This window comes from Pseudonaja textilis, chromosome 5, assembly GCF_049901715.1.
Source record: "Pseudonaja textilis isolate UNSWEBS1 chromosome 5, rPseTex1.2, whole genome shotgun sequence".
NCBI classification, from domain to species: Eukaryota; Metazoa; Chordata; class Lepidosauria; order Squamata; family Elapidae; genus Pseudonaja; species Pseudonaja textilis.
The window spans coordinates 17,864,479-17,877,789 of NC_141994.1; the positions used below are offsets into that span (position 1 = coordinate 17,864,479).

Consider the following 13,311-nt stretch of genomic DNA (forward strand, 5'->3'; position numbering starts at 1 on the left):
TGTAAAGGAAAAACACATAAATGAACCCAAGAAACAAATTATATTCAGCTGTCTATATGAAATGTATAAGAATAACAAAGGTGTTAAATCCTCTTTTCTTCTACGTTATCAATATAAGCATTATATATTCACTATATCTTTTTATTTATTTAAAAATTATGAATGTATTATTAATTAATAAATAGTTATAAACCAACAAGATTAGTAGAGTATTATGAGCTGCTTAGTGATTAAGATGTGATAGTAAATGGAAATGTGAGAAGTATCAGTAATGACTATTAGGACATATCAAATTCGATATCAAATGTAAACAGGAATGTGTTATGTATACACTATTGGTTTTGTATTTTTAAATTTGTATGTTTTTAATTCTTGTAAATAAAGTTTAAAATAAAAAAAGAAAGAAAAATATTACTAATCTGTCTTGACAATTCTTGCTGCATTTATCCCCGTGGCATTGAGCTTGTTTTTAATAGCGTTCAGTATTATTGAATAACAAAGTACTATTAAAGGAGCTATCTTATTTGTAAATGATGTGAAGTGAAATTAAAAGAATTAGTCTATTTAATTACCACAAAATCAGGATATAATCTTTTGAGGCTCTCCAAATTTTCTGCCCTCTTCTGCTGGCGTTTCCCTTCATGGACATCAATTCTAGCGTTCTGCAAATCACTAACAACTTTACTCAGTTCTTCATTTATTTTGCCTATTCTGATCTTTGAAGTTTCAATCTCATTTGTCAGTATTTCTTCTTGTTGCTTTTTTTCTTCTAAAGATTCCCTTCAATTCAAGCCAAAAAGTAAAAAAAATAAAATAACTTGGACAAATAATTTAATGTCAAATAAAGCTATCATAAATTATGATGGCCAATAATATGCTAAACTGTTCTTGAATAATCCATTTGGACAGATATGTAAGTTATATATAAAGTCAAATTAAATTATTAATTTTAATAGATGCTATAAATACATACAAGCATGTCCTACTGTATTCCTCAAGCTTCTCCATTCTTCTTTCATTATCTTCTATCTGTTGTAAGACATGCTTTATATTCTCCTAAAAATATGTAGTAATATACATTAAAAATTGGTTTTACATATAAAATATTTAAAGAATTTTACTGAATTTTAAAATTACCATTATTTACTTCCATAAAATGTTTTTCAGTTTACTACAACAAAAACAACTTTTTCAGTACCATTCTTCTTTTATTGATGTGTATTATAGGTCAGGGGTCACCAACCTTTTGGACCTCAGGAAGTACCAAACTCATAATTTTAAATCCTGTAGACCAGAAACCCTAGGAAAATCCCCCCCAAAATCTGCAGAAAAATTCCCCTCCTTTTTCCTACCAATCCATCATTCTTTATTTGGGATCACAGGATACCGCCTCCAGCTCCGTTCTCGGCGGGAGGGGGAGAGAGGGGGAGAGAGAGAGAGAGAGAGAGAGAGAGAGAGAAAGAGAGAGAGACTTTTGGCTTCGTGCAAGGAAAGCAGCAGAAGCCTTTCTTTCTCTCCCCCAAACTCCGCCAGAAATGAGTCTTTGCCAGTGCAGCCTCTTGGAGAAGGATGCGTTGCAGGGTCCCAAAGACTCATTTCTGGCAGAGTTTGGGGGAGAGAAAGAAAGACTTTTGCTGCTTTCCTTGTATTTAGCCAAAAGCAGAAGAAGCAGCCCGGTGGCCAGGCCAGGCACATAGGGCAAGTTCCCCCCTCCACACTTCCCCCCCTCACCTCACTACCTCGAGTTGTTTGCAATGCAAGTGATGCAAGCCTTGTGTTCCCATGGGCCACATGGGTGGCGCAGCCTTGTGTTCCCACACAGCCTGGATTAATTGCTTTGGGGGGTGCTTTGCAGTGACATTTCTCTGCGGACCACCAAAATTTTCTTGCAGACCACCAGTGGTCCCCGGCCCACTGGTTGGCAACCACTGTTATAGGTTATAACGAAGTTTTCCTCTTGATTTTATCCTCTAAATTAAGGAACAGTTTATTACATACAACGTAGCTAGACTTTGTCGAGCAACAACTGAAATTCTCAAAAAGAAAATTAAGGGTACTGGCATTGATAAACTCAGTGAGATTTTCTTTTAAAAACTTCTAATCTAATGTTTTTTTTACATCTTTTTTCTGGGCTTCAGAGGCCACACTTTAGTCTATAGTTTTAGTATTAATATTTAAAAAATTTAAGGAGATATTTTAATGTTTCAATTTTACAGTATTGTGCTAGCAGTACTAATTTTTAGTTACCTCCTGTCATTTGTAAGTTTTAATGGAATTATTGAGGTGGATATAATAGTTCCTCTTTGTATTTTACAGTGGTCCATGACTAAAATGAATTTTTGTGGTGGTTTTCTCAGTACCACATTTTTTCCCACAATGTACCAAAAACAATAATATATCACAATACATTAGTCACAAAAAGGTTTGTGTGTAGGGCAGAGATGCTGGGAACTTCTCCAGTACTTCCTGTAATTTCCACCAAATGCATTACTAAAGAAGTTCCTATTCAAATAGAACAGCACTTTTTATGCACACTAAGAACTCTTATCACCAACTTTGCAGAGTTTGCACAATCCTTTTGAACTTTAAGCCCTTCTTCTCAGGAATTAGTAATCCTTCCAGCAAATCCGATATCCTTTTCTGAATGTGACTATGGTGCTCCTTGTCAGACACTGGATCTTATAATGTCTAGCTGCCATTTGAGCACTTATACAGGAAGAAAAGCAGACTTCCTCCAACTAACGAATACTGTGCTTAATTGTTTATAAATGGCCAAGATATTAATATAGAGAACACATTCGATTCTTATGAATCAACGTAATTTAAAATGCAACCTATAACTAATGTATAATTTCTTTTTTTTTTTGAAAATTTTATTTGGGTTTTCACAAAAACAAAATACAAATAAAACATCTTTTTTGAAAATAGCATGGTCCCAGGTTATCACTTCTTCATACAGACACAAAACTCAATTTCATGCTCATTTTTATATTCTATTCCATATCTTATTACCATTTTATATTTTCTACATAGTTTTTCCCCCTCTTCTAATTTTCTCAACTTTGTTTTAATTAACTCAATTCAAATCATTATATTTATACTTTTGTCTGTCCTGTTACAATTTCACATTATCTTTTTTATTAAGCAAATTTTTCCCTGTAGTTACCAATTAGAGTATGACACCTTTATATCTTTTGATTTTATCCATTCAAGCTCTTATTTAAGCTTCAATGTATAGCTTTAAGATTATAGCATTCAATAACTTCCAATAGAATTCTGCTTGGTACATTCTTAAAATACACACTATATTCTTAAAAAGAAAAAATTATACATATATGTAAATAAAACACATTCCATTCCAATTCAATTCTATCATTAATATGCATTAAAATCTTAACATCTTTAACATTTCTTTTCAATTGAATATCATACTTCCTTGGGAACACTTATAAACTTTCCATAGTTAATTCTTTTTTCCCCCATATTTCTCACTTATATTTTTATAAATCATTACTAATAATTAAAAATGTTCCCTTTTAATTCTCTCAATCATTTTAATTAATTAATTTATTAACAAACATCCCACTGCATTACAATAAATATTTTATCCATCGTCATATTTTCTAAAATTATTTCTATTTGTAATATAACAAAGCTATCTTATGTACCTTTGCAGAATCCCTTTACAATTAAATTTTCACCCATTATCTCTAAACAAACTTATGGTTACAATCCTTATATCTTTTCCCTGTTTCTCCATTTCTTGTTTCTGTCTTTTACAACTTCTTTTCCTTGCCTTCTTCCCCCTCTTCTTCTCCCTCCCCTTTTTACCCCCTCGTCTCTCTACTTCTAACTCTCTTATCTGTAATCCCCTTCTGTTGCTTTCTAATATTATACTTATCTTTCAGATTGTTCTTCTTTTTGGTTGTTTTTTCTAATCTTAAACCTTTCACTCTCTTTCCCCCGTTTTCTTCCCCCCCCCCCTTAAAATTATTTGATCATTAAAGATGCAAGCATTTCTTGTTGCTTCTCAGTTCCAGATCTCCATTTCTAAGAACTGAAACACGAAGCCAAAAGAACTTCTCCTTTCTTGTGCGTCTTCTTTCCATTTTTTAAGTTCCGTTTTCAGTTCTTCTAAGAGTGATACCATTTTAAAAACTTTTAAACAGCCACCCAGTTAATTTTAGTCATCTAGATGCAAGAACCAAAAATCACTAAGTAATCCAAATAATCCAAGGCTGTTTCTACTTGCTTCTTTTTTCCACTTTCTCTTCCTGGGGTTCTATTATTTTGTTACCAAGTTTCCATTAAAATGTATATTTGAGGAATCCTGTTAAAATTTCACTGTAAGTTCCTTTTAATTACAGTTCCATTCCTTAATTCCAGGCAGTCCCCTCCATTTTTCCAAATCCTGCCCTTCTATTCTTTTTTTTCTCCTTTCCAGCTTTTAAAAACTTTTAAATATCCAGAAATCTTTTTTATCCCTTTGACTTTTATTTTCAGCTTAGATGCCTATTAATGTCAAAGTAGATTTTTTTTTTCAGTTTCTTGCTTAAGTCTCTTAGCTGTCAGTATCAGGAAGGAAGAAAAAAAACCTAATCCTTTCCCTTCTCTCTCTCTCCTTCGCAGCTTCAAAATCTTCTTTGGGAACAATGTAATTAAGTTTAAATTCCAGGGTGCCTTATTTGTTGCTTTTGCTGTTTGACCTGGTCAACCAAAACTTTCTCTTATCTTCCTCCTGCACATTCTTTTCCAGTCGAGTTCTTCTTTGTGGTGGCCATTTCTGACCACCACTACAACCGCCTTCGGGAAAGGGAGTAATGGCAAGCTGAGGAGGAGAGATGCAGCTCTCCTTGACCCTGCTGGCAGTCTCCCCCCTCTTCACCACCTCTACGGGGAGGCTTAGCCCTGAAACCAGCCGGCTTGGGGCACTCCAGCGGCGAGCATGGATCGAAGCCTCAGAGAGATGAGGTTTCGGTCTGTCGCCGAAGAAGCTCAAACCATAAATACCTGAAAGACCACTGGGCCTAAGACAGAACCTTAGGATCAGGGGTGGGTTTCTACCGGTTCTGTCCACCTCTGTAGAACCGGTAACTCTGAAGAGCAGCAGACATAGAACCAGTTCTATGTGTGCTGATGTTTTTGCCCACCCGCCCGCCCAGGCTCTTACCTGACCTTTATTTCCTGCTTTTTCAACTTCAGCTGCCATGCGAAGCACAGCTACAGTTTAAAAAGCAGAAAAAAAGTGCTTTTTGAAAGGCTGCTTCTCTGCAGACAGCGTGCTGATGATATACAGGCACGCACGTAGCAGCGTGCAGGGAAACATATCATAAATCACCGAACCAGTAGTTAACCCTGTTGGATCCCACCCCTGCTTAGGATACTCCACTGAATAGCTGTACCTTGGAGACATAGATCCAATAAGGATCACATGTTGGATACTACTGTTTAATCAATTCCAAATCCATCTGTTAGTGGGACCATCCACCATCCATCTCACACTGTTTCTCTTTATCAAGAAAGAAGCTATGGTCATCTTTATTAAATGTTTCACTGAAACCTACTAACTATACCTATCCTAATTTACTAATCTAGTTGTCAAAAAAGCAATACAATTTGTCTGCTATACCCTATTTAAACAAACTGATTCTTGTAAAACTATTGCTTGATTATCTTCACCAGGATTTTTCCAAACAATGATGTCAAAACTAAACTTTAAGTCTTCAGCACAGCCCTAATAAAAAAGGAGCTCATTATTTTTAGAACACTTTTTTGGTTCTCAAATCATGATTAATATTTATATATACCTCAGTTTCTTTTTGTCTTCGCCGATCAAATGACATCTTTTCTATATCCGCTTTCTGCTCCCATAGCAGTTTTTCCCGTTGCTGAGTTAATATGGCTACTTTTTTATGAACTAATTCTTTCAATTTCTGATACTGATTTACCTGAACACAAACAGAAAAAACTTCATTATGTGTATGGGATTGTATCCCTAAATAAATCGTATCAATCATAATCCAGTATTGGATTTAAATTCTGAACTTGAAAAAAATGCATCATGTATAACCCAGGGAACAAAGTCAGTGGGGAAGCAACAGTGACCCTAATTTAATGGCTTAACTTAATCACTTAACAACTGAGGCAAGAAAGATCATAAAATGGGGCAAAACTCACTTAACAAATATCTCAGCAACAGAAATTTGGGGCTCAGTTGTGGTCATAGGTCAAGGACAGAGATACTTGTAATATTATAAAAATAAATTTTAAACAATTTTTATGATCACATATGGCTGCCCATCTCACAACTCTGGTTCACTAACAATATACTGTTAACATTTCCATCCACTTGTCTTATAATGACCATACCTTGTTTTAATGCATAACTTTTGGGTTCCTGCAATTCCAGTGTTTTCCTTTAGATGGCTTTCAATATTATCCTCACTTCTGCCATTATTGGATAATTAGAACCTATTACAGGTGATCCTTGACTTACAACTACAATTGAGCCCAAAATTTCTGTTGCTTAGTAGCAGTTAAGTGAGTTCTGCCTCATTTTATTACTTTTTGCTATGGTTGTTAAGTGAATCACTGCAGCCATTACGTTAGGGTCACTGTTGTTAAGTGAATCTGGTTTCCCCATTGACTTTGTTCCCTTGATTATACACGATCCAATTTAAAGCCCTAATCTGCTCTTTTGAATATTACATATATAATTTTTATTTGCCTTGAAATTTACCTGACTTTCTTCCAGGAAAACTTCTCTTTCTCTATGTTGTGCCTCTTCTTCAACCTTTTTTTCAAATGCTCTCCAAGCTTTATCAATCTCTGTCAGCTCTAGCTCCAATTCCCTTTTGCCTTCTTCTTGCTTAGCCTGCTCTTTCATATGATCTCTTAACCTATTTTTAGCAATATCAACTTTTTTAATTTGGTAAGAAGTTTTTTCCTTTGCTTTAATATACTGAGGCCTCTTTTGATTCAATATAACTTCTAGAGCCCTAGAAAGGAATACAATTTTCAAAAAAGCTTATCCTGAGAAAGTCCAAAAACGTCTAATATAAATGGATAAGAGGTACACCTTATTTGTTAGATGCACTTACCTAATTTCTTTTTCAATGTGCTGACTGCTTCTAGTTAACCTTCCAAAAGCAGATTTCTTGGCTTTCATGGTTTCTTCCGCATGAGAAACAGCCATTTTCTTAGTACCGATTATCTTAGTTTTTTCAGCTACTTTATCATTGAGAAATTTGATTTTTTGCTCATTGTGATACAATTGAAAAAGTTGCAACTGCTTTTTATGTTCTGTCAGTTCTTCAAACAACTCCTGATAATGTTCTGCCTATAATCAACAAAATGATTAGCTATGAACTCATACGTAGCAGTATGCCATTCAATTATAAAGAGTTCAGATCCATCCAAGCCTCAACACCATCATTTTTATCTAATAATAAAAATTTTTTAATCATGAGTACTGTTAGACATATACAATAGTATAGGAAAGGATTGTATTCATATTAATGATTGGCTTAGTAATACGTGTTCTTAAAAATATAAAATTACATTGTTGTAGAATTCTTAAAATTGCTTAATAAGAATTGGAGATTCTAACTAGAATACACAACAACTCATAGGATGCTATCCTTCCTTCTCTCCCTCTCTATTGAGTTTAATTATTTTAGGTATAGGTCAGGATATGAAGGAAATCTGGCTGCAATTTCTGTCACCCTACTGTTAAAATATTTAGCTTTTTCACTAATAGTTTAATTCCATTTTAAATTAAGAACATTTTCCATATTGTTTGCGCAGCATTAATATAATTTCCTATAGTCAGACTGTTTTAATCTTAAAATATTTCAAATTTCAAAAGGACTCTGATAAAATTAATACTCCTCAAGTTGATTCTCTGATAGATATTCAGAATACTCTCACATTTTTTGGAAAAATTCTGACCAAGGGTTAGTACCTTCTATGCAATCTTTCTTGTATTACCATTTTATTTATAACATAGTCAAAATAAGGCAGGAAAATTAACAGTACCATGGTATGACTCAATCTTTATTCTTATGATGAGAATCTCATCAGAAAACTTCCACCAAAATCATAACATTTTCATTTTATATACTAACTTAAGAACCAAAAGTCATTTTTTCTGAATTCACCTCTTCTTTCTCTAATTTTGCGCATTTGCACTCAGCCGCAACGTTTTTCTTCTTGTTGTAATTGAACTGTGCATCTTCTTCTGCCTTTTGCAAATCCTTCTTTTTTTCTGCATATTCAGTAGCAAACTCTCCTGAGGTACTAATTTGTTCAAAAAGCTGAGTTCTTTCTTTGGGTTTCTTCATTGCAATTGCTTCAACTTCACCCTGCAATAATAATTCTAACATTAGATTAACAGTATAAAAAGGAAATACATGTTAAAACCAACACTGGTTTTTGCTATATTTCAGGATATTACAATTTTTAAAAGGATTTGCCTTCCTGCTACAAAATAATTCTTCTTAGTATTTTATATGTAAAAGTCACAAATATTCTCCTAGTTTAAAAAAAGCCATCTCATCCCCCACATTCTTCTAACTATTTGGATCAAAAAAAAATTAAAAATATTACCACCAATATAAACATGTAACATAATGCTATATTAAATTTTGAACACAAATATTTACCTGAAAAACTAGGCAATTCTTTGCTCTTGCAATTATGCCAATTTCTGCAAGTGCCTTTGTATACATAGAGCGGTTGACAGCAGTGTCATTAATAAGAAACTCAGACCCATTGCCTAATTTTGAAAGAAGCAACAAAATAAGTTAATACCCAATCCACTATTTTAAAATGTACACAAGCAGTGTACACAAATCCAACATTTGGAAAATAAATAATAAATCTATTTTCACAGCAAAACATTCTAGAAAATTTTTACACTTAACTACAGATCACCTCATTACACTGTTCTCATTACAGAAAACCAATAAAACAATTTTTAATTTGTAAGAAATGTTTGTGTTGCAAATAATTATGTTATTCACAGCTTTCAAGCTAATTTTGGGGCTAGCTCCTTTGCAGGAAATATAGCGTTTTTGATTTTCTAACTTTTTTCGTCCTCTTTTATCAGCTGTCTTGTTTTGTTTGACCATTTTTCCTAAATTCCCTTCTGCATAACTATAAGGCTTTCTTTCTTTCCTTCTTTCTTTCTTTCTTTCTTTCTTTCTCTTTCTTCTTTCTTTCCTCCCCCCCTTTCTCTTTCCCTTCCCTCCCTTTCTTCCTCAGGAATACACAGCTTGGACCTAACAGCAAACTATTTTTTTTAACAAATCTGAAATTTACTAGTTTCTGTACTGTTGCAAATTTTGCATTGCACGAATATTTCATTTCATATTTAAAACTATAGTTAATTATGCATAATGTAATTCTGCATGTTAAGCAGATAATTTGCTTATGCACCTAATAATTCGGTTGTATTTTCGTTCCTTAACTTCACTTGCTTATAATTTTTTTTAAAAACTTTGGTAGTAACTATGAGAAAGTTCTAGGAATCCTAGTGGACAATCATTTAGTATGAGCCAGAATGGTACTGCAACTGCCAAAAAAGCCAATGCAGTCCTAGGCTGCATCAACAAAGGGTGAATATTAAGATCACGTGAAGCATTAGTGACGCTTTATATTGCACTGGTAAGTCTACATTGGAATACTGCATCCAATTTTGGTTACCACGATAGAAAAATGTTGGACTCTAGAAAGAGTGCAAAAGAGTAACAAAGATGATTAAGGGACTAGAGGCTAAACAAGATATGAACAGTTGTGGGAACTGGGAATGTCTTATCTAACGAAAAGAAGGACTAGGATGACATGATAGCAATCTTCCAATATTTGAGGGGCTGTCACAGAGAATAGGGAGTCAACGTATTTTCCAGAAGCAACTAGGGGCAAGATAAGAAGTAATTGATGGAAGCTTAACAAAGAGAGATCCAACCTAGAATTAAGGCAAAATTTCCTGTCAGTTAATTAACTTCCAATTAATCAGTGGAATAGCTTGCCTCCAGAAATTTTGGATACCCATCATTGGAGGTTTTTAAGAAGAGATTAGACAGCCATTTGTCCAGAATGTATAGGGTCTCCTGATTGAAAAAAAGAAGTTGGACTAGAAGACCTCCAAGGTCCCTTTCAGCTCTGTTATTTTGTATATTTATTTTTTCTATGAAAAAATATCATTTTTATAACAAAATATTATCATGTATTGTATTTGTATGTATTTGTTTTGTTTTGCATGTTTTTTAAAAAGTATTTGGTGTATGCCTTTAAAATAAATGTACACTGGCAGTTTTATTCCTAACAACAATTACCTTGATATTTATTTTATTTTATTTTATTTAGTAAATATAATATTAATAAATAAAATTAAACATCCACCTTGCCTGAGGTGACTCTGGATGGATTAAAATGAATAACAGCAACAAAATAAAACATTAGAACAATAAATATGAACATTAAAATTGACTTAAAAATTAATGAAGATGGAAATGAACAAGATACACATATGGAGGAGATGGGATCTTATTAACTACCTCTAATATAACCCGCTCCGATCCAATTGGCAAAACCTGGTCTTTAGGTCTTTTCGGAAGGCCAAAAGGATGGGTGCAAACTTACCAAGGAGGCATGATGTTCCAGAGGACAGGAGCCAGGGCAGAACATGATATTATTTGACATTGTTCAATATGTAATATCAAGTATTGATATACTTGATCAATCCATAGATTTTCTGCTTTCTCATTACGTTTAGAGAATCATATACCAGACAGATATTACAAAACTCTGTAAAATGTAAATTTATCCAACAACCTATGACCACAAATTTGCCACATTTAACAAAACAATGCTAATGTCTATATTTGTTTATATATATATATATATTTAGATTTCACAAATATTTAATTTTTAGAAAAAATGCACTTGCCTCGAATAATCCTTGAAAATCTTTTCTCTTCCCCATTTTCTTCTATATACACCATTGTTACACGTCCACTTGAAGAAACTGGCTTTCCAACATGAGCCCCATATATCAGTTCCTGAATGTGCTTCACTCTTAAATTAGATGTCTTTTCACCCATTACAAAGCTAAGGGCATCCATTATATTTGATTTCCCTTTAATTGCATAAATCGTGAAAAAAGCTTTTTACGGATGCAAATTAGAATGACAAATATTACCATTTTAAATTTCATGAAAACATTTTCACCAATTCACCCTACACTGATATTTTCCTAATTGCTTGCAATACTTGAATAATTAATGATTTTCTGGTTCAGATCCTACACTAAATCACAATTTCCCCCTCTAATTTAAATGTAGCCACAAAAAAAGCAATTCAAAAGTTTTCATTTCTATTTTAGAAAAATTTCAGGGAGCCATTTTTTCATTTTAGAGGGTAGAAACAGTGATGAACCTTAACAAAGACTTGTGGTAAAAGTTTTTGTTGCAAATGCTGTTGGAATTTAGAGAACACATAGCAAAATATCTACCATCCCAGCAGGATCTTTTTGTGATCCAACAGTATTGCTGAAAAATCAATATAACAGCAACGACTGCTGCTTTACTAAAAGCCATCTTCCAGTTTGTTTTTAATAAAAATATTTTAAAAAGTAGCCTATATAAGGAACCTCATGGACATTAAAAGAGGTTGGTGAAAAAAGCTTAAGCCCATAGGCACCATGTTCCCTGTTTGCTGTAAACACCTAGTAGTAGACTCTTAATGAACACAGGAAGTTTCTTCTAAACACATAATCCATTCTCCTTCTTCCCAAATGGAATGTCATCTCTTGTACAAGTGATTAATGTTCTACTGCCAATATAAATACCTATTTATATAGCTTAATCTGTGTATACGCTTTAATCAACATTTTGCTTACCTAAAGCATTTTTGCTTTTCAATTGTACAATAAAGACCAGTCTAGGAGGGCCCTAATCAAAGGCAACTGCTATAAATCATTTATATACATTACCTGAGCCATTAGGACCAATGATACAAGTGAATTTTTTGAATGGTCCAATGCATTGTTGTCCCCGCCAGGATTTGAAATTCTCAACCAGCAAAAGCTTTAAGTATCCCATCTATGATTGAGGAAGAAAAGCAAAAGGAACACCGCCATGATTGATGATGGAGCTAAAGCAAGAACATTACATATATTGCCTGTTTATTATGCTGGTACAATCAGTGTTCATAACATCATATTTAAGCAAATTTCCCAATTTTCTGATTTCAGATTTACTTTTGGATATTAATCTATTCCACATTGGCTAAACTCTGCTACATTATACAGAATGTGTGCAACCATCTTATGGATATATTGTTAATTTTAACCATTTGTTCTTTACATGTCTGTTTTACATTACTGAGCTTTATTATGCCCTGGTCTTTGGCTGCAATTTTTTTTCATTTGAGGGTATTTGGAATGTGTATATACCATAGATATACATCTATATCTATGGTATAAGGCCCAAATGTTTAAAAAATTAAGATTCCCTGAGTGCAGACTAGACAAAACTGTGGTGGATCCATTATCTTTTTTTATTCCACTTTCAAGCCAGTCCCTTGCATTTATAGAAACATCACTCTTGAACGTGGGCATTTCTACAGCATTTCCTCCAAATCTACAGCATTTCCTCCAAATCGTCGTCCCTTTTAGAAGAGATGAAATATAAGCATTTCAGGGACACATGTGGAGGAGCAACCTGATTCATCAAAAAGCACCCGGTGTTTTTTTTTTAAATATTTCACGTGTATCATTTAGGTATTTTTGCCAACTGGATTCAGCGCAGCTGTCCCTCAAAAGGGGGTTGGGGAGAGGAAAGGAAATAAAAATCGCTGAGAAGGCAACAAAAATTGGACGATGAACCACGCGGTTGAAAATTTTAACCGAAGTACTACCCCGCCAGCTCGGGCAGGACAAGCGCTTGAAATGTGCAAAATAACCGGCGGGGGCGGAAGACTATCTTCCCCTTCCAGAGATCCGCGAGGAACGATAAAAGCGCTTATACAGGAGGTTATACATTTAATATATAAAGTCTGACCCTCCGCCTCACAGCGTAACAACCTCCCTTCCCGCCAAATCGGCCAATGTCGCGTTGCACTTGAGGGGAGAGGATATCCCGCGAGACTTCCCCCACGCTTGCCTTCCGAGGCTTTGCTGAGAGTTCCTTGCCTCAGTTCTAGACACCTGACGATGAGACGTAGTTACGCCACTCTAGCAATCAGTTAATCTCTATGCTGACGGGAACTGCGGGCAAGAGAGCCTCGATAGCTCGAAGCTCATTTCCT

At 34.3% G+C, this 13,311-nt stretch overlaps 1 protein-coding gene across 1 annotated transcript in view; it reads right to left on the reverse strand.

Annotated features, from left to right (window-relative positions):
- SMC1B (structural maintenance of chromosomes 1B) overlaps positions 1 to 13,182 on the reverse strand; it is a 32,577-nt gene extending 19,395 nt beyond the window's left edge. Inside the window, 10 exon segments of the mRNA XM_087934216.1 lie at positions 573 to 780; positions 974 to 1,056; positions 5,808 to 5,948; positions 6,740 to 6,998; positions 7,101 to 7,339; positions 8,160 to 8,363; positions 8,664 to 8,776; positions 10,952 to 11,140; positions 11,996 to 12,104; positions 13,044 to 13,182. Of these exon segments, the coding sequence (XP_087790342.1) occupies positions 573 to 780; positions 974 to 1,056; positions 5,808 to 5,948; positions 6,740 to 6,998; positions 7,101 to 7,339; positions 8,160 to 8,363; positions 8,664 to 8,776; positions 10,952 to 11,140; positions 11,996 to 12,104 (1,545 nt within the window). The 5' untranslated portion in view covers positions 13,044 to 13,182.
- Between the last annotated feature and the right edge of the window lie 129 nt (positions 13,183 to 13,311).